The sequence below is a fragment of the Solea solea genome, chromosome 17 (assembly GCF_958295425.1).
Source record: "Solea solea chromosome 17, fSolSol10.1, whole genome shotgun sequence".
Classification (NCBI taxonomy): Eukaryota; Metazoa; Chordata; class Actinopteri; order Pleuronectiformes; family Soleidae; genus Solea; species Solea solea.
The window spans coordinates 12,510,194-12,537,391 of record NC_081150.1 but is presented as its reverse complement, the minus strand read 5'-3'; the positions used below and the strand labels follow the sequence as shown (position 1 = coordinate 12,537,391).

Here is a 27,198-nt window from a genome sequence, read left to right as displayed (position 1 = left end):
AATTCCACCCACTCTGTTTCCCTCCACCTTGAGAGAGCAGAACACCACCCACTCTCGCCGTCCCACTCTCATACATTTGCTTAATTTCACGCCAGAAAAGATTTTTGATTCGTCACAGCTATATTTGATTACACTGAAAGAACAAGTCTACTGGTGTTTGTTTTCTGCATTTTCATCCTTAATAACCAGAGAGATGACGCCTCCCGCTGGAGCGGTTAATGGCTTTAAACGTGCATTTGGAAATTTGGAAATAAGTGGCCATTTTCGTAATATTACTTTATTATAATATTACTTTATTACTTACCACAACACACAATTCTGTACTAAGTCATAGATTAGTGATAGATTATATTTGCATGATTTTCTTGCAGCAAAATCACCCAATTATTGATCAAATCAATTTAATTTTCATAGCACCAAATCAAAACATACGCTAAGCCCTTTCAGTATCACAGTGAAAAAGAGAAAGCCACAAGAAGGAGGTGGAGAAATTAGATGTTGTAAAACTAATTATTATATTAATGTTAACAGTAATGATAATAATGATCCTACAGCCCTGGAATCATAGTTAGAGTATTTGCTTCCAGCTACTCAACATATTAAACTGTTCATATAGTTAAAATCGCATGATTCATACATTTTATATGTATGTTCAGGAAATGCTCACATGCAAACACAAAAGCATCTAAAAAAACAAAACAACGTATTTATTTACATGTATGTATCTATATTTCACTCACTTAACGGCTGCTCAGATGTTGGCAGAGATAATGGACGAGAGACAGAGTAGAGAGAGAGAATGACTACCACAGTGTGATGAACTAAACTGACTTTAAACACCTTTGGGGTCAAACCACTCCCCCTGCTATCACAAGCTCCAAACACAGTGAAACATGGACTTGTCAAAGACATAAAGAGATGACAAGAGACACCAGACATGTTTTGGCGATTTCTTCAGTCATGTCTGAGTGAGTTCTAAGTTTTCTAAAGTGGAAAACTATTTTCAAAAATAATTTAAAGTGCTAGGTTTATGTGCATCATCTTCATAAAGCAACATGGCCCTCTGCACAGGATTTACATCTTGCAGAGGGTGTTTATTGCTTAGTTGAGGTTACCACTTAAAAATCACCCTGTTTGCCAGACAGGGTGCTCTGCTTCTCTTTAAGGCAAAGAGAAGCAGAGGAATTCATTTATTTTATTTTTTTTTCTCTTGACAACAGCTCAGCCTCTTCAAACCTTTTTTTTTTTTCGCACAATACCTGTAAAAATGAATTGTGAGCAGAACTCTGCACTGCACCGAGTTATTATACTTCAGCAAGCACAACATGCAGCCACATTTGTCAGACCCCAAATGCTCCCAAGGTCTCTGCTGTCGTCACAAACACGTCTCCCCCCCCCCCCCCCCATCTCTCTGCTGTGGTCACCTTTCTTTCAGTCATTGTTCCCACCCTGTTTTACTCTTTACTACTGTCTGCTTCTTCTCGAGTGCACCCATCTGAAGGTTAAAGGTATGTCACTGGACGTTGGTAAGACAAATTCGCTTGACAGGAGAACAATCTACACTTCACAATGTGCCATCAACTTCTGGCAAAGATGAAAACTGTCATCACTCCTGCAAAACAAACAAACAAAACAAGGAACACACTGACTGTTCCTTCTGGCAAAGATGTCATCGGGGGCACATAAAACACTGCAGCTCCGGCTCACTGTAGTTAAGTCGGTCCGCCCTGCCGACCCAGATTATTCTGCTTCACCCGCTTCCCCCCCAAACTCTTTTCTCTCTTATATCCCCTGTGACATTTTAAATTCTTCTCACAGCCACAGAAGCGTGACTATTCTGGCTGCTTCGCAATGAGAAACCACCACGCCACACGTGTGTCCCTCTGAATTTCCCCACCGCAGTTAACATGAGAACAAAAGCACATGTCGTCAGAATGTGTCTACCTCGGCTGATCTCTAACCAGTTTCTATCCAGCCCCCGCCATGACAACAACACATTTCCTTGTGTTTCTGGCATTTGACAGCGTCCCATCTGTTTACAACTAACACTTTGTGCCGCGTGTCTCTAGGAATAGATGCAATTAATACAGACGAGAAAACACACGCAAACACGTCTCTGTCCTCCTACTTGTTGGTATTTATGTCCAAAACTGTTAAAGACAGTTGCTTCAGTGCCTTGTTACTTGTTAAATTAGATTAAAGACTCAACTGAGGCCACATCAGTCTGTATGCAGAGCAACAATTATGCAATGAAGTCTGAAAGCAGTGATGTCGGATAGTTTCTGTGCAATGTTTGACCCTTCCAATCTGTCTCTTTTGAAGCAGGTGTTACATAAACTCACAAGGCTGCGTGTGTGTGTGGTGTCATACTGTACATTGACTGTTTAAATGATTGACGTGCCTTCCCTGTGTGTTGAGTCCTGCCGCTCAGCTGTGACACAGACCTTCCTGGTTTTTGTGGATTTGACCCTCAACTGTTTCTGTGGTATCTCTACTCCCCCTTCCCTCCTTCCCTCCGTTTCTTTTTTACAGTCCTGTCACCCTCATCAGCATGTGCCCGGAGCAGTACGAGTGAGTATCTACGCCACCGGAAACAGACTGGAATGCCTTTTAAACAACACCTTCTTCTTTTACTCTCGTCTCCCACTGCTCGTCTCCTCCTACCTCATCACACCAACCCAAGCCACGACTGCACTGCATGTTGCCTGCCTGCCTAATCCACTGGCTGAACATGCACCCGACAAAAAGTCGCACACTATCTCCTAACCGTCACCTCCTTTTCCTTTCTAGAGCACCCATCTAGCATTCAGTTGCTCATGCCAACAGCGGCTGTCAAAATCCATCCAAGCGCTCCGTAGATCATCCCGCCACTCTCCCATTTCTCTTTCCAGGATCGTCAGATTTGTTTTTTTTTAGGTGATGTTGTAACGGGCCATTAGGTTGCACTCGAGCGACTGCGTGTGCATGTGCCTGTGGATCAGTGTGCTAATGAGGCTGTGTGAGCATGCTGAATCTCATTCATCTCCATTACACCCTTCATTTCCAGGCTGTCCCAGTCACCTCAGTTCTCTCATGATGACACCCATTCCAGGATAGAGCAGTATGCCAGCAGGTACGCATCTCAATCACCAGCCACCATCCCATCATGTCAGGTGCTACACAGCTTTTGAATGTTGCACATAAAAAAATAGGAGCCTCATTACTTCAAGTGTCATACCAAGGTTTTTCAGAAGCACTAAAAAAAACATGTTTTTTATTGTTAGAAACAGTTGCTGTTTACCTCCTTACAAGTCATGTTTTTAAATGTATACACATACATGCAACAATAATACATAAACATAATATCTGTACTATGACTGCAGCTTCATTTACCAATTCAAAACAAAAGTATGAGACTATATTAGAAATTTCATAAAGAATTTAATTTGTGAAAGTGAAATTAGATACAAATGTAAAACTTAACTAAGCATATCAAGGTGCCTCTGTAGTACAGGCTTTTTAATACTGTGTTGAAAGGACCATAGAATTAGTCATTTTTACACACACACCAATTAGTGATGGTGAATTTGTCCTCTGTGTTTAACCCATCCTTATTACACACCAGTAGTGAACACACAAACACAACAACAGGACCAGTTGGCAGCACTTATCTGCGCCCGGGAAGCAATGAGGGATTAGGTGCTTTGCTCAGGGGCTAAGCACCCAACAGGGTCCTGAGATTGAACCACTAACCTTCCAGTTACAAGCCCAATTCCCTTCCACTTGGCCATGGACTGTTACATGTGAAAATAATCCGTTTGTGTCTGTCTGAAATCCAATGCCATGACAATATTAATGCAACACGGGGGGTTGTTTTTCATCGCACACAAACCATAGTGTGGAGAAACGAGAAACAAATACACTCACTGATGAAGTGAGCCCTGAGGTAATCCTTCACGTGTGAGTCATTGCTCCATGAACAATCACACATGTAATTGAATCATTCCAAAAATAAAAGACAACCTCCATTTTGAAACCTTGGGAAAGTACATCTCATAATTTCATTTGGTTTTGGTGCTGCTCAAAAGCACTTAATCATTTTATAATGACATGGAAAACTTCATAAAAGTCTAGTCACTTAGTAAACTCAAAAAAAGACCCTGTTGCCACCCACATTAAACGTAGCTTTTCTTCAAATGATTCTGTTGTGTACGTCAACACAGCGGGTGAGCTGCAGTTAATCATTATCAACATCAGCACCAAACTAATGAGACCAAAAACCTGTCATGTTTGATTTTGACACAAATTAGAACATTAAGGTCCGCCAGTATCTCTCTTTCCATAAATCTCTCCTTACCCCTTGGAGTTAATCTCCAATCAGTCCAAAGCTTATCTTCTCCCAGGAGGACAACAGTTGTTTGTGTCAAAACAGACCCTGATGTGTCCTTCCACACAAGGCTTTAATCAGGAATGGTCCTCTGATGCCACACGGCTCTGTCTGGCCTGTAACCTTCATTGGTCACACACCATTAACCTTCGCTCACAGATTCTCGCCGCTCTGTTTTATCGGCGCTGACACGGACACGAGCCATATAAATCACAATTCTGACCGAGCTTTAGATGCTGACACTGTAGATTATAGTGTGCCTTATAGATCTGCATGGGGTAATTCATACAGTATTTAAACGAGACTCAGGAGATTCTAACTCAGTGTATCACCGCTGGACACCGTCGCTCTAGATTCCTTTGTAGTTCAATTTTATCGTAGAGGAAAGGTATGTGGATTAAATCTTTAATCTGCTGGATGACCCTGCTGCTGTGTAACAAGTTTAATGAATACAGGCTTTGATCAGAGGAACCGGCTTCATTAGCGTGACCAAGAAAAATCCTCCTGCAGACACTGTCGCACCTCTGCTGGACAACTTCCAAGAAACACAGATATCAGTACTTATACCTTAGAACGCAGCATTTAGGCTCCGGTTTCCATTACTATGTTACAACATTAGAACACCAGAGCAAAAAGTACTCAAATATTTTTTTAAGTCGGATTTAATTGGTGACATTTGGAAATATGTCAAAGCTAGCTTGGCCCGTTTTTGTGAACAAAAATAAAATAAAAACGGTCTATGTTGTGAATTATCGCTGCTCCCGTTTAATAAAAAAAAAAAGGAAATATGCGATATACAATTAATCATAACTTTAACACATGAGAAGACAGAATATGTGACCTATAAACACACAACCCAGGATGTCCATATAAGGAGTTGTGTATTATTCCCACGGCAACTTACCAAGGGTGCACCTGCGGCACTGATGTGGTTAATATGAACCTTCGAATTTTTAATAATTTTGACTAGGTTTTTCTAAAAAACTTCATGTTCACAGCTTTTAAATGTGTTTAAAAGTTTGAGTCCCTGATGATGGCTTCTTTTCTCAGGTTGGCTCAGATGGAGCGTTCCAACGGTTCTCTGCCCACAGACAGCAGCTCAGCCACAGGAAGCATGTAAGTCACTGGTTGTTGTTTACATATTATTATCTAGTTGCGTTATACTAACACCTGTCTACAAACTACTTCTGGATAACTTCAATTTTCATTCATAGTAACATGCTTAAGTATAAGCTAAGTTTAAATGCACAACTTGCATACATACCTCCATGTGATATTGCTTCAAAATGATCTCCTTATAACCACTTTATTACCATTGTTATTCAAAATCTGATGGTATTACAATACATTGCTATAACAAAATTATTTCCATACTAGTACTATGTTATTACTCTACTGTCATGCAAAGTGTCACCGATTTGAGTTTTTAAATACAACGGCTTTCCACATCCCTGAAAAGAAGCAAAAGAACTGTGAAGAGCAGCAGATGTGTTGAGTGAGGTGAAAAAGGCAATGGGATGCGGTTGAATACAGCAGGAAGGCGCGGACTGTGAAAGAAATATAATGGATTAGAGTGCCAACAATGGGCCGTGAGAGTGATTGGTTTCAGGATCTCTGATAACCACCACTTATCTTTGATGACAGGAGATGAGAACATGGCAAACTTGAGAAAAAAGACGAAATCAGAGGGTAAAAACCCTGATAAAGAGCATCAATCTATGTTGTGATAGTGTGTGTGTGTGTGTGTGTGTGTGCTTGTGTGTAGGCACACACGCATGTGTTCTGCAGACCGGTCAGGTTGAAGAGCACACAAGTTCCCTTTCCCCCCGAATGAGATCCTAATCAGAGAAATAAGCTCTTGAAGTTCTAACGCCCTCTGAGCCCATAGAGACGAATAGAAACACCGTTGTGTTTTTGTCTTGTAGATTTTCAAGATTATAGGTCATTTTTTTCCTCAATTCAGAAATTAGCCGTGTGAGAAATTAATTTGTGCCAGAGTGAGGGAGTGTGCATGGTAGAAGGGCACATGGAAATGTGGTCAAACCCTTAGTGCGTGCATCATGTGCACCCCCACATTACACCTTCGTCTAACCTTGCTTTTTAGAATAGTGTTTTTCAGAAACAGAGGTTTTTGAACTGAACATTCTCAGTAGCTGCATTTCTGTCATTCCTCTCTTTTAAACTGATCAATCGAAGGACAAAGAATACAATGAGAACAAATGTCGGTGTGCGTAGGAAAGTGTGGTGCGGAGGCGGATTTATTTTTCCCTTAAAACATTTGTAATGTAGGACAAACACATTATCCCCACTCCTCTTCGCTCACTCGCTCTTCTTTTTTTTCCCCTTTTGTACTTTGGCTAATTTAAGAGAAGAAGCCATTATTTCTTTCTCTGTTTCTGAGACAACACTGGCACTACTCATACACACACTTGTGTGCATGAGCACTAATGATGTGAGGAAGAGGGTGGTTTGATGAAGGCTAATGGGTTTAGCTGCAGGGGAAGAAAAAAAAAAAAACACCCATCAGAAGTGTGCTTTGTCTCGCTTTTTGCGCCATTTCTGTAAGTTTCATTTCACATTTTAGCAGAACAGCAGCAGCCTTTTAATGTATCTGTGCAGATAAAAACAAGATAAAGGGATCAATCGCAGGCCAGTGTATTTCTTCATGTTTGACAGAAAAAGACATTGTAATATTTACACCATACAGTACCTGTTTGCACTTTGTATACTTTAAATTTTAGCAAAAAACAAACGTGATTTTTTGATATGTGCATATTTCTGTAACGAAAAGCCAAATTAGTTTGTGTATTACTCTGTGAATTATAGTATATATAACACGCTCTCAGTGGAGAACATTGAGCTCAAAGAGATGACATAAACCTTGGTATTTATGTCTGAACAGTGCCGCTAATTGGAAAGGAAAATGAACGACATCTATGAAATTAGTTAACAATTACAGACTGTTGTTATTATTCTTGTTGTGGATCATCGTTTGTTTGTGAGTACTTATTTTAACAGAGTTCCTTCATCCTGACTTAGCTTATTTTCACCGTAAGCTAATGTACACTATGTTGAAATCACAATTGCACTCATTCACTTAAATGTGTCTCTGCTTACATGAAATCACACAGGTGTTTTTTTTTGTTTTTCTTTACGCGTCCATTTCTCCCACTTAGTCCCAAAAACAACTCATTCTAAGATGGTTATAGTGGGTGGTTCAGGTTTAGTCTTGCAAGGATTGCTTGTTCTTGCTGTATTTGCAGGTGTTACATATATTCCAAAATATCTTCAATTATGTTCTGTGCATTTCCCCAAAATGATTAAAGTTTAGGACATCTTTAATTTAGATGTAATGAAGTAGTGGGTTAAGTTTTTTCCATCCAAATTCCCTTCATGTTCTTGGGTTTGTGGTCTCATATGATGCCATTGATCTACAGTGACATCGATGTTTAGTTCCTTCTCCCGCTTCTTTTTAAAAATCACACAGTGTTTTTAATGTGTGTTTGTTAAATGTATTGTTGAGTTAGGGTGTTAATATGATGCGTGCTTGTGTGTTCGGTGATTTCATGTGACCGTACCGGCTGTGAAAATGAATTTCCCCCACGGGACAGCAAAGGCTAAATCTATCAATAGAAGTGGCTGTCTTTAAAAAGGCCAGCGTCAGCCAATAGCCCTGTTTTTTTTTTCTCTACACACCAATGTGTCCAACAAGGCCAGATACCAAGCACAAACAACTTTGAAAGCCTCTATAAAACTAGCGGTGTTGTGCTTTGTGGATACCACTACAGTAAAACAGCCATATCTCTTCTGAAAAGATGGATCTATTGCGCTCTCAGACCTCTTTCAGGCTAAGAGAGAACTCTTCGCCATGGTGGCTTTTAATGCCTTTGGTTTGTCTTTTTTTTTGTTTACTTTGTCTATCACTTCACTCCATCTGTTTGTTTGTGAGGACAAACACACACACACACACAAGCACAAAAATGAATCCCACATATTGGGTCAGGAAAAAAGTGTCTTCCTGGCAAATCTTGGTAACGTAGTGTAACACGGATGAGTGCGTTGGCCAATTACACGCATGTTTGGCTTTTGGCTTGTATTTTCTGATCTACTAAAGCCTGTAAACACTGATGTGGATTTGCTGCTGGCTGTGCAGTGATATCAATAATTACTCTGTGTGTGTGTGGCCTCGGTGATTCTTTCATTTTTGTCCAGCTTGGCTTTTTTCTGTAAGAGAATCCTTAATTAGGAAGTCAGTGTTGCCTGCCTTCACTGACCTTTAGCTAAAGCACAATGTTTTCATCAGTGCCTCTGGACATTAATTGAGAACCGAGACTCCCGGCGTTTCTCTTTCTTTTTTTTTTTTTACCCTGCTCTTTTTCGATTATCTCTCACTGTCCAGTCTTTCCCCCGGTGCAGTCCCCCTTTTTCTTGTCTTTCATAGTTCGGCCCTTTAATCCACTCCCTCTCCCCTTTTTAATTTCCCCCACACCTTTTATCTTTTAAAACATCTTTTCATCACCCCCCCCGTCTCCTTTCATCGATTTAGTTGTCCTCCAATCATGTTTTTCTTCTGGGCCCAGCCAACCTTCAGACTGAGCGCTAAGCACAGAGGTAAACAGTGAAATACTGCCTTTGAAGCTCTGCATCATAAACAATACACTTCACAACCATCAGTCCCCAAATGTACAAGTCGGTAGAAAGGAGGGCTTTCATATTTCACCAGAGGGGAAGAACAAAAGTCTCTGCCTGTCTTTCAGTTTGGGAGAAAAGTTTTTTCCCTCCAATGTTCTTGGTTTTCTTGTTTCACGTTATCTCTCTGAGCTCCGTCTACACTGCCGGGATTTGATAAAGACTGTAAAAGTTCCCTCAGCGGCGACGAGACACTCATAATTACAACGGCTAATAGCCCCACCAATCGTCACCGCTCTCCTCCTTCTGTGTCCCCTTCATCTTCCACTGCCACCACACTGCAGTCCTTTAAGCCGTTCTTCCTCTTTGTCCCCGAATTGGGGAGCAATTGATTTGTGACTCTCTGTCATCCCTGATTTCCACATTTTAGTAATCCCCTCCCTGCTCTCCTCTGGGCTTCTCCTGCCTGTCCTGCTGCAGCTGACTCTTGCCAGGGACCTGCCTAATTGGTCACTCGCTGCACAGGACCTGTATCACCTTTATTCCCTGGCCCCCGCAGGCAACACTGTCGCCTATTTACTACAATCTCTACAGAGACTCAGCCTTTCTTCATCATCCTTTTCAGGCCAGTGGCTGAGTAAAATTCAGCCTTCTGTCCCTGTCAGCTTTCTCTGTGCCGCTCATCAGTAACTCAGCACTTTCCAGCTTGGCTTCATGTTTGAGAGAAATTGAACCACATACATCTGCTCCACCAAACTGGGTTTAGAATATTCAGTTGTGTTTTTTAAGTGACAATTTAAAGCGTATAATAATGTTTTTTGTATTATTTGGATGTTGTGACCCTCATTTGAGAATGGACTGTCAAGCAATGCTATCAAACTGGACTGAGGGGGCGTTTGCGTGTATACAGCTCTACCTCTTAAGTGGGCGTGGGCAAGAAGCATTTATCCCGTCACACTGCTTTTATCTGTGTCAGTGGCGATTGCTCTAAGACGGCAAGGGAGGCTCAGCTTCCTCTTAAATGTCGTCAAAACTGTACTGTGTTGTGTTTACATGTAAATACTAAATGTGCGCATGAACGCAATTAGAACGTGTCACTACCGACGGATCGTCTTACGTGACTTTCGTATTCCTGTAGCAGCCTCAGCTTCAACTGTTCTCTATGGGATGGCACAGAATGGGGTTTTTTTTCACTGTGCTCTTGATGGTGATAGGACAATTGTGGCAAAAACTTCACTTCCATGGAAGCTGGGCTACCTCGAAAGTTGAAGGGAAGGTGGGCGGGCCCGGAAGCTGGGCTTCTGCATGATGATTGGAGGAGCTGTCTCAAAGGCTGTACCAGTTTTTCAATTGACAGCTGTGAAGAAACATCTGCCTCAGTCTGTAGACAAATAGCTGGTCGTCGAGTTTTTATTTGCCCATTTTTGTTTGTGCATATACACTGTAAATAAAAACACTATTGTAACATTTTCAGTTTTACATAATTATCGAGTTTCCTTGTTCTAGTTGTTTGTTTGCAGAATTTATGTATAAATACATTGTGGGCGGCTTTTTGTCAGTCAACCTGTTTTGTTGCTGATGCCTCTGTCTGTCTTGACATGAAACAAGAAACACAGAGAAGGCATGGAGCTGAGAGATTAATTGGCTGTGATGTTTTTTTCCTTCTTTTTAATAAAGAGCACAGAAAGGTTCAGAACATAGAAACTAATTTTAGCAAAACTAAACCACAGACGGGTTGAATGTAGGGTTTACACTAATCTATTTCTTTGGCTTCAGATCACAGATGGAGCTTAGGCCGGATCTGATTAAAGGAAAAACTTATTCTTTTCAATGTACATGGAAGGCTGCTTGTGAAGCATATTGTCCTCCTTATTTGAGCCAGTGAAAGCCTCATGCTCTGTACATTTCATTAGCTATCCACTCACCTCAGTCCTCGGTTACCAAACTGGTATTATTACTTTCTATCTGTAAGTCTGATGTTGTGCGGTGTGGCGATAATGTCATTCTGAATATCTTCTGTGCGCTCGTTTGATTGTCTCCCATGGTGCAATTCAAGGGTGTCTTGTACGAAAACCATAGACACCTCAGTTTGTCAGCCTGTCCTCTGGAACGTCTTTGATTAACTTGCTCATTACAAACAAGGGTTATGCACTCAGTTGTGGTCTCGCTCTGATAACGGTGAACGTGTGAAGTGAGTTTATTGCAGCATCACTGTGCATTACACTGACTGCAGCGTTTACTTAACCCATAAAGTGAATCAAAGGATTTCCGCTCAAAAACATGAGTTAGTGCTGCTTCTCAATTTGCATGTCGGTTTTGCTTATTTTGTTTGATACGAGCACTTTTTTTTCTGTGCCGTCATGAATTTTAATTCACGTTTTGGGTGCACTCGCTTCTGATGTATCGCTGTATAATTTAAAAAAAAAAACATTATACGTTTATGGTCTGTCTGTTTCTTGCCATTTTCCCAGATCTAATAACTAGTAAGCATTTTTATTTCGTTTTTATGACCTTAAAATTTCCCTTTCAGTCAATTTATTATGTATTATGGGAAGTAATAGCAGACATAATATTCATAACAAAACATTTGGCCTTATGCTAATACAAAATGTTGTTTTAATGCTACATAAATGAAGGATATTAAGACATTTGAATTGGCTATATTCATGTAGGTAATTACCACATAAAGTTATTATTGAGTAGAAAGTCACACGTGGAGTGACTGTCACTAACCGTTCACAGTTTAACTCAAGTCCAAGTTTTTTTAAATAAGTCTGCCATCTCTTTTTGTTCATGTGTGAAAGTCAAGTTTTAGACTTCAAGGCTCAGGCTGTTTAAGAGTGAAAGTGATGGCTTTGCCTTAAAGATATGGACAGACACATACACAACAGTAGATATTTGTCTACTATATTTGATATTTGTTAACGCGCGGTAAAGCATGGTAACGCACAGCGGTAATGCACGGTAACGTGGTTTCAGATGCATGCGGAAGTTACTAAATATAGTTTGGTGAAGGGTTAAGTCACCAGAAGCACAGAAATTAAACAATAACAGTAAAATGATGTTGGCAGATTGTTTTGTTCTCATCATTATTGAAAACAAATACATACAAATCTGCCTTTTTTGTGATCCCAGTAGAGTTATTGAATATGTAGTGGTATCAAGTTTGAAACTCTAGTATCACGACAACTCTACTGAGGAAAAAAAGAAAAAAGTTATCACTCCTCCCTCACTGAACAAAGGGTGAACTGATGTGATGTAACTGAGACAAGATGTTTGGGTCCTTAAATCATCATCATCACAAAACCTTTTCCATTTCTTTCCACAGGGATGACGAGCACACTCTGATCCTGCAATACTGTCAGACGCTGGGAGGGGAGAGCTCCCCCTGCAGTCAGCCCCAGAGTCCTGCCCAGATCCTGCAGGCTGTGGAGAGGGAGGAGCAGGGTGAGCTGGAACGGATCATTGCACGTCTGGAGGAGGAGCAGAGGTGAGCCATCTTTATTGTACAGTGTGTGTGTGTGTCAAAAGATAAGTCAGTGTGGAGAGAGGTTAGTAAAGCCTCTAGAATGTCGGAAGAATTTTCTTTTTTTGCTCAGTTACAGTTACTGTTTACTTTCATCTCCCTGATGTCATTTGCGTACATGTGCTTATTTTCACACTCCAGTGCACAATACATAAAGATACACACACACACTTCCTGTACCCCCTGTCTGCTGCCTCACATGCCAAGTGCTTCCCTGGTTTGATTAGGAAATAGCAGTGGCTTAGAAACAGAGTCGATGTACGGCCTATTGTTGTGCTCTGCCAGTGGCTTGCCCGAGGCGATTTAACACTGATTATCTACATACACGGCCTCTCCAGGAGAGCAGGATGGGGAGAAGGAGAGTGAGGGAGAGAGCTTTACTGCCAGGCTCATAAATGCCAACTTAAGCAAAGCACTGCAGCTTATGGTCCCGGACTGAGAGAGGAGATGAGGAGGGAGAGAGGCGAGACGTTTGGCTGGGGGTCCTTTATGTTTGTCTATCCATTTCAAATAGGATTTCACTGAGAAAGGAGACACATATGTGTGTGGCACCACACTGTTGAGTTTAGTTAAGAAAAAACTTTTTTTTCACCACCATCCTTTACCAGATCCAGATATCACATAGCTGTGAACACCATCCATATATCTGTTATTTTCTATTTGCACGTCACAGTCCATTCATTGTTCGATGGAGAAATACCTCATACCTCTCAAAGTTAAGAAAAGTGATGAGTCAAATCCTGAATCTTCCGCTTTCACTCAAACAGTACAATCAATCTAAGAGAGTTCCTCCCTCGCCCACGCGCCATCATCCACCAAGTTTGAGGGAAAAGTGGGTCAGCACTTCCTTAATCCAGCTGACAAACAAACTGGTGAAAATATAAAACCCCTAGCAGTGGTAGCCGAGTGATAAAATGCCAACAACCACATCAAACCACGTGTTTTTATTATTATTTTTCACACTCATATATACATGTATATATTGTACATACTTAGATTTGTGTTGTATTTCCTCATTCTTATCCCCCAGGACCCTACAGAAAGAGTACGAGCAGCTGAAGGAACAGCACGGTCAGCGCGGGGCCCCTGCCGGAAGCTGCTGGGAGTCGGAGGGGCCCTCCACTCATCCCGACGAGGCCGAACTTCTCGCCGAGGCCAAGCTACTGCGACAACACAAGGGCCGCCTGGAGTCTCGGATGCACATCCTGGAGGAACACAACAAACAGCTGGAGTCTCAGCTCCACCGCCTCCGACAGCTACTGCACCAGGTGACATACAGTAAACATTACGCTGCACACTTTTATCCCAGGAGAAGACAGCATGTCTCTGAGAGGAGCTTTTCATAGATATTCATAAACTCATACATCAAGAAAAAAAACCAACAACATTTCTGGAACGTGGTCAGTTATCTATCTTGTCACCTTTAATGGAGGACTTCATCAGTAAAGCCTCAAAGTAACAAGAGACAGTTAAAATGAGCTCTAGCAGCAATCTCCCCCAAACTGTTAATCAATACAGAGAGCGAAACACTGAGACCGGCTTACATGTACACAGCAGTACCCGCAAGTTTTCCCCTTGTAATTGAGTTCTGTTTACTTTCAGATTTATACCTGAACTTAATGTCTTTTTTCTGAGATGAGGCTACAATTGTTGCAGCTGTTTGCATTGCAAATAGACCGCGGTGATTTAAAGTTTGTCTACGGCATGAGTTGCATTATTTTTTTGTTGTTCAGTGGTCGTACTGTTGTGAAGCAGCAGGGCTGTAATCACATAGTTCATAGACAAACACACACACAGACACAACAGCTGGCAGGGCTGTTTCAGTGCAACTCATATAATATAAATGTATATAAAAACTAATTTTAAAATGAAACACCGTTACAGAATGCTTCCCATAACTTAAAATGATTAATTCTGTCTTTCAAATGTGCACTGACATAAATATGTACTTATTAACTCCCGCATAGACCCGGTTATTATTACTAACTCATCAGTTCTCATATTGAGTGGAGTGATGAGTGGATTTTGAATGATAAAATCCACTCATCAACACATTAGAACCTAATCAAATCATTGCCGTTCCTCTACGAGTGCAGCATCCGTCTCGTCTCCCTCCATCAGTAACGCTCAGATTTGTTTATGCGCAAGCCTTAATCGCTCTCTAAGGTTGGACTGTTTGTGCGAGTGAGAAATGCACAACCCTTGAGCCAAAGGAAAGAGGCGATCCTGACAAATCAGAGTGAGCAAACACGCGAGCAGGTATTGGCTCTCTGGTAGATGTGGAGCTGAAAGCACAGCAATAACTCCCAATAACGCTGGCCTGAGGAGGGCGGCTGAAAGTGACTCGGCAGATTTTTAATGGATAAAGCGAAACTTTTTATTACTATTATTTTTTTGTGGCATTTTTATTTCTTTATTTGATAGCTGCAATAAGATGAACGGGAAATGAGAGAGAAAGATAGCAGGGGAATGACGTCCATAGAACAGTCCTGACACTGGTGGAGTTTGAAGTCAGTCGGATGAGTGGTTGATGAGGAATAGAATATAGAATATTATTGCTGATGTATTTACATGTAAAGGTCCAGTGTGTGAGATTTGGTAGAAATTGAATACACTATCCATAAGTATGTTTATATAAGTGTCTAAATGCTTTAAAATGAAAATAATTAGTTTTTTGTTCACCTGAAAATGAGCCTTTTATGTGTTCCATGTTAGCTAAGGCCTTGCTCCATGGACACAGGCATCTTTCAGAGAGACCCAAACAGATAAACAAGTGTGGGTTTTTCATTTTGGAGCAGGAGTTTTTTTTACACAAACAAAAAGGAACAACATCCTTTCCAGTATGCGAAGGCCACCGTAGCTGAGGCGTCCTGCGTTTGTCACAGTCTGCAGTCTCACCTTTCGCCTTTAAGCTTTTAATTTTATCGTTGTAGCTGTTTGAGGGAAAATTTGATTGCTTTCATATAATTATTGATGTAGAAAAATCTCATTTCATTTGATTCCAATGTGAAAAGCACTTGAAAGTGTCGATACCCCAAACATTTCCACTCTTAAGTAAGAACTTCACTTGTCTGACATTTGAATCCTCAGAGTCCCGACGATATGGCAACATGTCTTCCTGTCATTACTTTTACACTCCTGAGGGCGTTTACCACAGCCCTGACCTTAGACTATTTCGAGGACAAGCCTCAAGACACTGTCTCCGTGCTCTGGAGACATTTCCAACATGTTAGCCTTTACTAGCACCAGAGGCACCAGGAGACGACGGAGAAGAGGAAGAATATAAGATTTTTTTTCTTTTTTGCAGCTGAAAAGCTAAAGGGAGTGTGGGGGTCTGCTGTAAATGTCAGTGGAAATGTGAAGTGTTTGCTATTGTGCATCAGAGCAACAGACCATGGTGATCAGCTGTCTGCTGTATTTCAGATACAAAATCCCTCATCTTTATTTAATCAATAGTTTAAAATTGTGTTTTATTAAGTTTTTTTTTTTAGTTTCTGGTCCTTATTGTGACAAAGTCACAATTATTTGTGACTGAATAATTTGTGTTTTTCAACTCGAAAACACAATTTAAGAACGTTTTTGCCTAACTACTTATTTGTCAACTTTGTTTATCAAGCCAGTTTGAGTGAGTAACAGACCAGAAACATCACATCACAGGCTTTCAACCAATCTGTCAAAGCCCCCGTGAAGAACACCCTCATAATCAACAAATGCTTTTTCAGATTACTGTGGGTCGCCTGTTTTCACTCTCTGCTGCTTTAGCACCTGTGGCCGCTGCATTAGTGTCAGACACATCGACCTTAGGTGAGACGGATTTTCAAATTACAGACTGGGATGCAGGATTTAGTGCGGACACCTGGGTGTCAGAGAGCAAGATAGATATACAGTTTATTTTCTGTCTCAGTGCACAGAGGGTTTTTGTTATGGATTTAGGAATATTCTTATACTGCAGGATCCAATGGTTTGAATTTTAATCTTCAGAGTTGGCTGTTTGCAGTCGCCCTCACTCAAACACACACAGTGTACAAAAAAAATGTGGTTCTTGCTGCTGCATGTTACATGAATGTTAATGAGAAATGTTTTTTGTACACACGACAGCCTCGTTGCGTCATCCTCTCGACTCCCTTCCGCACTACGAAGCACAGCTAATTTTGAAATTGTCATGCAGACACCGGGCGGAATAACAATGTTATAATGATTGAATTTTCTGTTTTTTGGTTTCTTCCCTGTGTCCCTCTCTCTCTCTCTCTCTCTCTCTCTCTCTCTCTCTCGCTCTCTCTCTCTCTCTCTCTCTCTCAGCCGGAGGTGGACTCAAGGGTAAATGGAGTGTCGTCACCTGCGGTACAAGACCGAGGGCCAGTCACAGACAACTCAGGTGAGAAACTCGCAGAAACTCAAAATGCCTTGCATCCTCAAACACAAACACTCACGATGTATAAATGTGTGTGCTTGGGATTTAAGGCACGTTTCACTTGTTGCTCATTATGGTGTCATGTCAAAATGTGTCTGCGGTAACTGAAATTCAGCCTGTGTGTGTGTTCAGATGAGCTGTTGGACTCCCACAACAGCAGCTCTGACCTGGCAGATGTAATGGAGCAGATTAACAACTCCTTCCCTGCATGCAGTCGTAAGTTTCTCTCCATGCGCCTCCTCTCTGTCTCTCTCTCTCTCTCTCTCTCTCTCTCTCTCTCTCTCTCCCACCGTGTCTTCCCAGCCTCTGAGGGCAGATTTGTGTTTTGCCACAAGGTCGCTTGTCAGCAGAAAAATTGTGCACGCCACTCCGTTTAACGGTCGATAAATCACCTCTCACAGGGAAAATTCATGTGTGCCAAGTGTGTGCTTTCCCTCAACATTAGAACGATCTTCAGTCAGTAAAACAACAACATCGGTTTTTTTTTGTTGTCAGCTTTTATGTTCACCACATTTACCTGAAACCAATCAGTGGAAACGCAAAGATTTTCAGTTTACTGGCATAAACGTCAAAGAGAAGCAGCAAATTTCCCACAAATAAAAAGTAGGAATTAGAAAATCACTTGTCAGCTCAATAAATTGTGGCTGTTTCAAGCTTTCAAGTTTGCTGCCTTGATTTGGCATAATATTAAAATGATATTAACTTGAAATTTGTTAGTTTGAGGGAACTGGCAAACTCGACTGAATTTGGGAATTATGACAGTTTATGCACAGCCCAACAAAAACAGTATAACGTAACATAAAATACCTGGAACAGTTTAAAATGACTTGGTTGTAACTAGTAAAAACAATGGATATTACTACTTTTTACACATGTGACTCAGCGAAGACTGAGTGACGTTGGAGTGGCGGCAATAAAAGAAAAAGATTCAGAGAGGGGAGAAACGGTGGCATTTTCTCGATGCAATCAACATAATTTACTACACGTCCACTAGAATCGTCATCCATCTTTTGATCGTCTCTCACTGCTTTTGTCAGACCCTCTGTCTTCTTCTTCTTTCACAATCTCACTCTGTCCTGCTCTGCATTTTTCTTTTTTCCCCTCTTTGTTTGTACACCTCACACCGTGTGTGTGTGTTTGGGTGTACGCACGTGCATGCTGAATATAAATAATCTTAAACACGTGTACTCTCATCTGTAATCAAGTCTTGTCCTCAGTTTCCAGTGTAGGCTGGTATATCAGGTGTGCAGGCTCCTCTGCTTTGTGTCTTAATTGAATCAAGCCCAACATTTTTTTTTTATTGTTATTATTTCAATGTAGAATTTGATATGATGGTAAACCTTTATTATTCTTTATAGCGAAATTTGATGAAATATCCAGCCCTTGGTGAAGTTTGTCAAATAGGGAAGGAAAAATGAATTCAATTAAATCCATTCAAAGTTGAAACTCCTTTGGGGGCTTTAGTTAAAAATCCATTCTAATCTGGCAGCCACTCCAGCAAGTGTTATTAGCATCAGGTTATTGCACAGCTCCGAGGCACCAGCACTGAACAGCACAGAGCCGAGTGTGTGCATGAATATGTGGGAGAGACTCGGAGGCAGATAATTTAGTGAAGGCTTATAAAAACAGAGATGAAGCAGGGAGTTCAAGTGTTAAAGTATTCCATCGTCTCTTTATCTTGTCTTCCCACAGCCTCGAGCCTCTCCTCGAGACCACAGGTAAGACCGAGCCCTTTTACACTTTTCACAAATCAATTAAACTTTTTCAGATGAATCAATTAGTTTTTGCTGCCGCACATCTTTTCCTCGTCGCTCTCCTCTTGTATGGCTGTTGCACTTCAACGTATTGCTTACAGTGTTTTACACCTCTAAACTTGGATTAAGTCAGACAGAGAGTTAAGGCATGGGTGAATGGATTTAAGTGTTTAATTCGATTTTCGAGAGGACGGCTATATTTTGTATCCTCTGCATCGTCCGCACTCACCTCCTCCTCCTCCTCTTTTCCTTCACACCAAGTTCCTAATGGAGCATATCAGACTTGAGGGACTGCCGTCCATTAAGCAGCTTTCAAACCCAATTACTTTGTTTGAACTTCAGACATTTCCACACAGTGATGTCTGGAAAACAAACGAGGCGGGTTCACCTTTGTGCACTTTGTGTACAGAAACTTTCTGGTGGATCTAATTGAACCCATACACACACACACGCACTGGCACCACCGCGCTTTAAGATTGAGGAGGAAGGGGAGGACGATGCAGGGGTAATTAGTCTGGTTGCAAAATGCAAATTCACCCCTAGATGTAATCTTTGTGATATACTATTTAAAAGTCCAGTGTGTAACAGTTAGCAGAATATATTGACAGGAATTGAATATACTACCTATACCTATTGGTATGTTTGTACAAATGCATACTAGTTTTAACTGGTTTGCACACCAGTCAAGTGTCATTGTTTGATAGTGTTTTTCATGTTTGTTAAAAAGAAAAGGGGGTTTTGGGAAACAAACACAATCAAGCGATCCGCCGCCGTGTTAAATGTTTGGACTAAATGCCATCGACAACAACTCGTTCTGATCGGTTAGCGTTAAATTCGTCGGAAGAGGAAGCTTGGGAAAAAATAACGGTCACAATTTCGACACAACACGTCTGGTGTGCAAAGGCCTTTAGAACAAGCCTTTTATATATACTTAAGGTAAGGGGCTTACTATACCGCCATGTTTTACAGTAGCCTGAACAAACGTGTCTTGCATTTTGAAGCGGGAGCTCATTGTGCAAATAATGATAAACGACTTTGACCAGGTGAACCCGATGCATATATCAACAACGAAGAATGAGAGAACGGCAAAGAGAGTTGTGAAAGAGTGTTAACGTGCTCTCTGGTACGCACAGGCTGCCGTAGTTCCCCGGAGCCCTTTTGCCTTCTGCAGTTTGACCAGTAGATGTCACTAATTCCAGCAAATCATGTACACACTGGCCCTTTTAAAATGTGTAAACATTTGCTCATGTTTGTGTTCTCTGCTTTGCAGGTGATGTGAGGACCAAGCAGGACGGAGTGTGTTTTTGTGTGCACATGAGTATGAGTGTGTGACTTTGTGTGTGTGTGTGTGAGTGAGAGCTGGAGGAGACAGGATCTTTCCCTGACAAACAAACAAACAAACAAACAAACAAACAAACCACCGACTCATCCCAAAGACGCGCAGGACTGGACAACTTAACTACTTTTACCACCTTGTCTTGTACTATGCAAACTGTACATTGAACTGTAGATTGTTCCTGCACTTGGTTCATCATTTGTCAGCGATTTGTTTAGAGATGCAGAGTTTATGTCACGGGGCTTTGTATAGTGAAATAGGCTTCTTTTTTTTTTGTTTTTCAGAGGGTGGTTTGGAATTTGAGTTTAAGTTCTGTCTTCACTGGGAATCAAACTGTTACACTTTTTTGTGTGTCATTCCTCTGCTTTAAACCCTCTAGTCCCCAGTCGCTATTGTCAGCCACACATTTTAATTCCATGTTTGGGAGCACACACAATTCCTGAGTCACCACATTTAGTGGCTGAAGAGACTGTCACAAGGGTCTGTTTTGGTTTTAAAGGTTGATCTTGTAGCATGCTTGATATCAAGTTCCCCTTTAAATCATCAAAATGCCGACAGAGTTTGTGTCGACCGCGATTTGTTAATGTAAAGTTTACCCCCATGTGCCTATACAGATTGTCCATTCCACACGTGGAAAGACGAGATAAAAGCTCACATATTAAAGTGGGACTGTGTATAAAGAGATAAGTTTTGAAAAATATAGATTTAAATCTAAAGTCGTTCTGAATCTGGGTTCGTACGAGGCCCGCCATCATTATGTAGAATAGTTTTTTTTAAGGAAAAAGATATATGTTCAGAAATCAGAGGAAAGCCATGATTGCCTTGCTACCTCAGACTCATAGACACAGTTTTGTTTTTGTGGTTCGTAAACTTGTTTAAAACCGTTGTGATCATTTACAGAACATTTAAACAACCTGGTTTAGAATTCTAAGCTTGAGCTTACTGTATTTGTGTACACTGCAGCGAGGAGATACCAAGTTTCAAAGAAGAAGTCATTACCGTATCATAATGGGTCTGTGGCCTGCTGAAGTTAGCCGCTCGCTAAGGCGAGTTTTACTTTATCTGTTGTTGGTTTTTCCACTGGCCTTCTAGCACTGGTCCCTCACTGCGTTGTGTTGTTGTGCTCTATGCTATCCTGTAAAACTTGTGATACTGAACAACACTACTATAACCTCCTCTGGCTGTAGACTGATGATGATGTTGGTGATAGATGTAACGATTACAATCATGGTGAACTGTTCCATGGCAGAACTGTGTCGCTTCTCCTGAGGTATGTAAAATAGATTGACCACACTACATGTAATATGGCGATGTTGTTTTATTCTAAATAAAATTTTTATAACAAGTACACTTTTCCCCCTCAGCTGTCATTTTTCCAAATGTCAGAATCTGAATGATTAGTGTTTCAGGAAGGAAACATGACTGAACCATTATTATTTAAATATTACACTGTCATTATTACATGTTTCTGATGAGCGTGTTGAGCTGTAAGTATGGATAGGGCAAGACATGACAAATGTCATTTGATGACATTTATGTCAAACATTTGTTAAACAGAGACATCACAATTATTATTATTAGGATGAATGAATTAGGACAACAAATCAGTTGAAAGCATCAATGTAAACATGTTGAAATTGCTAAATAACATCCGTAGTCCAGTCCTGAGGCAGGTAACACAAACCAAACAATTATACAGAACATCACACAAATAACTCAACAAATAGAAAGTAAATATGCTAAAATATGTAATAACTAGAAAATCCTGGGAACGCAAAAGTGAGAGAGTGAGCGTTGTATGAGAGCATGACTAGTTTATTTTTGTGTTTGTGTTTGAGGTTGTTTTGGGTTTTTTTTTCAACAACATTTAAAGTGATTTCATATCTTATACTGTAGTCAAAATGGATATATATTGAATCTTTGTTATATTTAAATCATGCTCTATAGGCTAATTCAAAGTCTATAGAATTATGCCCAGCCTTAGATGTAAATCAAAGCCAGAAACTTAAATCCACCTCACTTGAACGAGAAGGCATAATTCACCTCTTCACTTTTTACTTCCACACTTCAGATAAATTCCACCAAAGAAATACCTCCACTCTTGAAAGAGTAGCCTTACTCACCTGCAGCCAAGGGCTTTTATTATTCTTAAAGATTACATGATGTTTGGATGATGTTGCTTTTTATTGGCATGAATGAATACAAGGTGTAAAATCAACTCTTGCTCTTAAGGCTGCAGTTATAAAACCACAGATATTTCCATCATCTTTTGTCTTTTGCACCTGGCCAAAGTTTTGTCGCGACACCTTTTGCATGCAGGCTAAGTTTTCGATTAAAATTACCCCTTTAATCTTCCATCCAGAGACTCCATCACACGCTTCAATAATGCATGAGCAGCCATGTGGTAGTGCACCCTAATCAAATCTAGGTCAACTATGTATTTTAACTCCTTACAGAAAGTACGTGTCCCTGAGGTGCTTTAATTAATTTATCAGTCACTACAGCTTTTGTAATGCACTGCAGGAATTACCTTGTTTGTAAAAGCAATGAAGTTTGTTAACTAACGAGCATACGCAGGGGAGGGGGAACTTATTTTTTTTACAGTTGTCATTAATATTCATGTGACAATATGGCCACACATAAAGCAGGGTTAGGTTTAATTACTGTAACAAGCTCTCTGTCTGTCCAGTCTTCTCATGTGAAACTTAGTTTTAAATCGTTTAATTTAAGCATTTTCATTCTTGCTCAGAATCACATTAGACTGTCAGGCTCCACCGAAGCTCCTGGAGCCGTTTGCTAGACTGAGCAAAGATTAGCATTTTGCAAGTAAAACAAAAATTCCTAAAAGTGATGTTTTATTAATAAACTGAGAACAATGAAATTGTCTGGCAATCCAAAATGGAGGTCAAAGGCCAAGCTCAGCGACAGAACAGCAGAGCTGGAAGGCGACTGCCGATCACCAGCATCAATCATGGCAGAATTTAAACAGCAAGACTAACGGCTCATTTTAATCCATCCTGCCACAGCAAATGGATTGTCGTTATTGTTCAAATTCCTCAGCCACTGTGTATGTAAGGGTTGACTTTGTTTTATTCAACTAAGAAAGCAAACTGAGTGATTGACTTGCAGCTTATTAAGTATTGGTAATAATCAAGCAGCAGGAATGATGTGTTTTTCAATAATATGTGCCTGTTTCGACAGATAATTATTATTAGTGTAATACCTTTTATGACCACTGGTGGAAGCACTGAGCACAGTGAGTGCTGCTCAATCAACTGCCAGGTGTGTGAGTCTGCGAAACAAGTCCTGCTAGACCAGTTGGGACGTGATGTGGATGGTTCAAGACTTTGCACTTGCCTAAAGTCAAAATTTGCACCTAGTAAGTCAGCAAAAAATTATATTCCATACCTTTCTTTGTGAGAGTTTAGTCATATAAACTTATTTGATTATAAATACATTAGTAACTGACACGAACCAGACTCCTGCTGCTGTTGTCCAAGAACCGGAAGTTCATGTGAGAAACGTGAGTAATGTGTCCTCAGTTAAGCTTATTTTTAGTGTTTCAAAGCAGCCCAGTCTTATTTTTAAAGACTTTCTCTTGAACGTTTTTATCTTCCTCTCATTTCTTTAGTTTGTTCTTCTAAAGCGTCTGTGTATTTAGGGGGCGCTATCGTCAGTGTGTGCAGATGGTAATGTCCTCAGGTTGTTTTGGTCCCAGAATAATTAATTTATTTCCAGATTGAAGGAGACTGTTACTGTAGAATGGAATTCAATTTAATTAATTCACACGTTCATGATCCTGAGAAGATGACGGGCCTTGTTCATGGCAGACAGTTTGACAGGTCACAGTAGGAGAAGGCACAGGTGTAATTAATCACATTAATGATGGACAAGTTAATTTTCTGTATTGGAGAGCACAGTGACTCAGAGCCATTGATAATGTTAGCAGAAACACCTGTGCCTTTTCCCTGCCAAATCATTTAAAAATGTATGCTGTGAAGAGAGTTTGTAGCCCCCATTATCAGATCATAGTTTGTGTTGCTGGAATGTTTTAGTTAATGGTGTATTAGTGGCAAACAATTATACTACAATCAACATCAGCTGCAGCTTATAAGCACTAATTAGCAATTATTTACATTTTGTTTGGCTGCTCAACATTTTTTCTGTAACTCTCATGTGTTGTATGGCTATTAATTAGTTTTAGGTGAGAAACGACTTGCTTTGAATGTATTTATTTGTTAACAGCTGAATACTGCAAACTGTGTTTCCATTTTCTCCTCAGAGCTTCTGCAGCCTCTGTACTAATTCGTTTTTTGTGTTATTTTATGCAGAGTAAAAGCAATCATATGGAAAGACACTATGGTCTTTTATCTGCAAACTTCAAACAACACAGATTTGACGCAGCGTGTTGAAGATCTACATGAATGCAAAGGTAAGCAAGCAGATAATGATGTTAAGAGCAGGAGGAAAACTAAGTTTATACTACTCCAGAAATGAGAGGCACACCTGAATCACACATGAAACAAAATTTGATTGAACCAAATCTTCACTGATATAAATTCTATTGTTATTTGACAACAAAACAAAATAATGTAACAACCATCAAACAAAACCATTCAAAGCACAGTTTGTTTGTGTTCCCTAAATATTTTTGTGCAACGTGAGCTCAGTGGTAGCTTGACCCCGATCTTCTCTCTATTGTGTGTGAAGTAGGGCTGAACGACTTAACCGGTCTTAACCACTGAGCCACTCCATCCCTTATTTAGACAGGAATTGCAATTGTGATATGATTGGTGACATCAGAGGAAATTGTAATTTTGACATAATCTCAAAATCTTTAAAATGATTACTGTATAATATTTGTGCAAATATGTAGAATAAGATGTGTATAATCTCTCTAAAATTATATTTTGGCTTTAACAAATATTGCGCCTCCTGCGATTTGAAAATTGCAGTCTGCTATATTGAGATTTTGATAAAATTTTGATTAATTGTTCAGCCCTAGTGTGTAGTGTTCCCTAAATTCCTATACCTTGATTTATTTGTGGTGACACCAAAATACCAACACTTGTTGACTACCACCGCTTTTTCATTTCTTTTGCTATTTCGAACAGGTAAAGTCCTATTTTGTAGTATGTGATGCATTGATTTACTGAAGTCTGTCAATGTTTACAGTCTCCTTTCCATGTACACTCTGATCTAAAACATGTGTGACGGCCAGTAAATGCAGACAAAATACCCAGCTTTTTATATTAAGTTATTTATTTTTTGAGAACTTACTGTATATGCATTATTATTATTATTTATTACGACCCGCTTTCTAATTAACTTCAAGTGCAATGGTGTGCATAGGCTTCTCTCAAGATGCAAGACAATGTCTCATCTATTTAATTTCTTGAAGTCTCTGTGCACTTATGAGCATCCACATCTGCTGATTATTCTTTGTGCTGTGGGCAGAGAAAATGATGATTCCTCCAGGCTTTGGCTGTATAGCTTCATTTTTAACCATTCAACCCAATTTTCTGGGTGGGACAGTGGTGACATTGGAGTTGTTTGTTTTTTTCCACTCTCTATGCTTATTTCTTATTCATGGAGCAACACATGCTACCATGCAGATCCATTTGACAGCTGTCCCCTTTGATCAGATGCTTGGCAGGCAGGCAGGCAGCGACAGAGCTGGTGCCGCTGGTGTGGATGACTTGGCGGTTACCATCGCTGGCACCAGGCGAGGATAGGGAACAGATGTTGGTGGTGGCGGATGCAGGACACTTGAGGACATTTGGGGGATATAGGAAACAGGCTGGACCCCAGAGATATAGAGTCAGGCAAAGAGCAACCTAGAGGAGAGAAGCTCAAACTGATTGGATTGGAACAGATTTTTTTTCTCCTCAGTGCATATAGCATCGTGTGAGTCCGTCAGACTGTACAGTGATGACACCTTTTGAATCAGCTACGACATCAGCTGGATTAACAGCACAGAAAGATGAATTGTGCTCTAGAAATAACCAGTTTTCCACATTCTGGCATTCTGTTTATGTTTCGCCTTGGTTGTATTTGACAGTTTGTTTCGTGCTGATTAATGTGTGATTCCATGTTGCATTTTTGATGACTAGTCAGTAGATTGTATTATTGTCCCAAGGTGGTCATCCTGAATTTATGACACTGTCAGAAAATGTTCACAAGCATTCTTTGGTCGCAAGACTGTGCCAATGGCCAATGTCTCTGAACCTTACTCACAATACAATGTAAGACCACCCTTTACTAGTCAATGAAATTGCCACAATCAGAATAAGAATATGGTTTATTGCCAGGTATATCTTACACAATATGAGGAATTTGTTCTGGTCATTAATGCATAACAAGAGCAAAAAACATAAATATCAGACCAACATTAAAAGTAAAAAAAAAGAGATGAATGAAGATGTTCACAAATGAGAAATATGAAAAAAACAAACAAAAAAACAAACAAATGTGCACTATGTACGTTTAGCAATATGTCAGAGCACAAGATAATATACTGCACAGTACAGCAGTTTCGGTCATTTACAACAGCCCAAGCTGACTCGGTTTTCACTTATGTAAATAATCCTTTTTAACACCTACTTGAGTCAAACTTGTACCTTATATCTTTATGAACTGACAAGATTTAACAGCTCATTTGCAGGACCTTTCTGTTGAAGTTTAGTGCACTTTAGATCTCAGGAATGTGCTGAGTGAGCATGGTGAGTTACTATAACATGCGCACCACAATAGCTCTCTCTCTCGCTCTGATCATTCATTTTGAGTAGTTAATTGCACTAGACTTTCTTCTGACAGCGCAATAACTAGGACTTATTCCACTTTGAATGCTTCTTTTTCTCATCCAAACATTTTGTCTTGTGAACTTTTAAAGTAAAACACAGAAGTATACCTTTTTTTTTTTTTTTGTTTTGTCAACATACAAATAAACAGTGTGGGGGCACTTCAGTTTGTTTAGTTCTGATGTAACATTTGTCCTTAGTTGTCCAGTGGAGGTAGTGTCCTGGAGAAATGAGAGATATACAGTTTTTTAAATGACAGGCTCTTTAATTTAATTTTTATAATTAATTCATAATTTGATATTTGTCTTTACTTTGCATACATGATTAAAACAGGCTACATGTTTTCAACATGTGTAAAAAAAAAACAACACAGCTG

The 27,198-nt window shown here is 40.2% G+C and overlaps 1 protein-coding gene across 5 annotated transcripts in view; it reads left to right on the top strand.

Annotated features, from left to right (window-relative positions):
- Positions 1 to 21,370, top strand: part of utrn (utrophin) — a 176,371-nt gene extending 155,001 nt beyond the window's left edge. For 3 of the 5 annotated variants that reach the window (XM_058613758.1, XM_058613760.1, XM_058613762.1), the window contains 9 exons: positions 2,533 to 2,571; positions 3,047 to 3,112; positions 5,417 to 5,482; positions 12,324 to 12,485; positions 13,552 to 13,789; positions 16,821 to 16,896; positions 17,065 to 17,148; positions 18,625 to 18,650; positions 19,957 to 21,370. In XM_058613758.1, coding sequence (XP_058469741.1) covers positions 2,533 to 2,571; positions 3,047 to 3,112; positions 5,417 to 5,482; positions 12,324 to 12,485; positions 13,552 to 13,789; positions 16,821 to 16,896; positions 17,065 to 17,148; positions 18,625 to 18,650; positions 19,957 to 19,965 — 766 coding nt within the window. In that variant the 3' untranslated portion in view covers positions 19,966 to 21,370. The remainder of the gene's footprint in view (positions 1 to 2,532; positions 2,572 to 3,046; positions 3,113 to 5,416; positions 5,483 to 12,323; positions 12,486 to 13,551; positions 13,790 to 16,820; positions 16,897 to 17,064; positions 17,149 to 18,624; positions 18,651 to 19,956) is intronic. The other 2 variants (XM_058613759.1, XM_058613761.1) reach the window with 2 other exon arrangements.
- Positions 21,371 to 27,198: the final 5,828 nt, after the last annotated feature.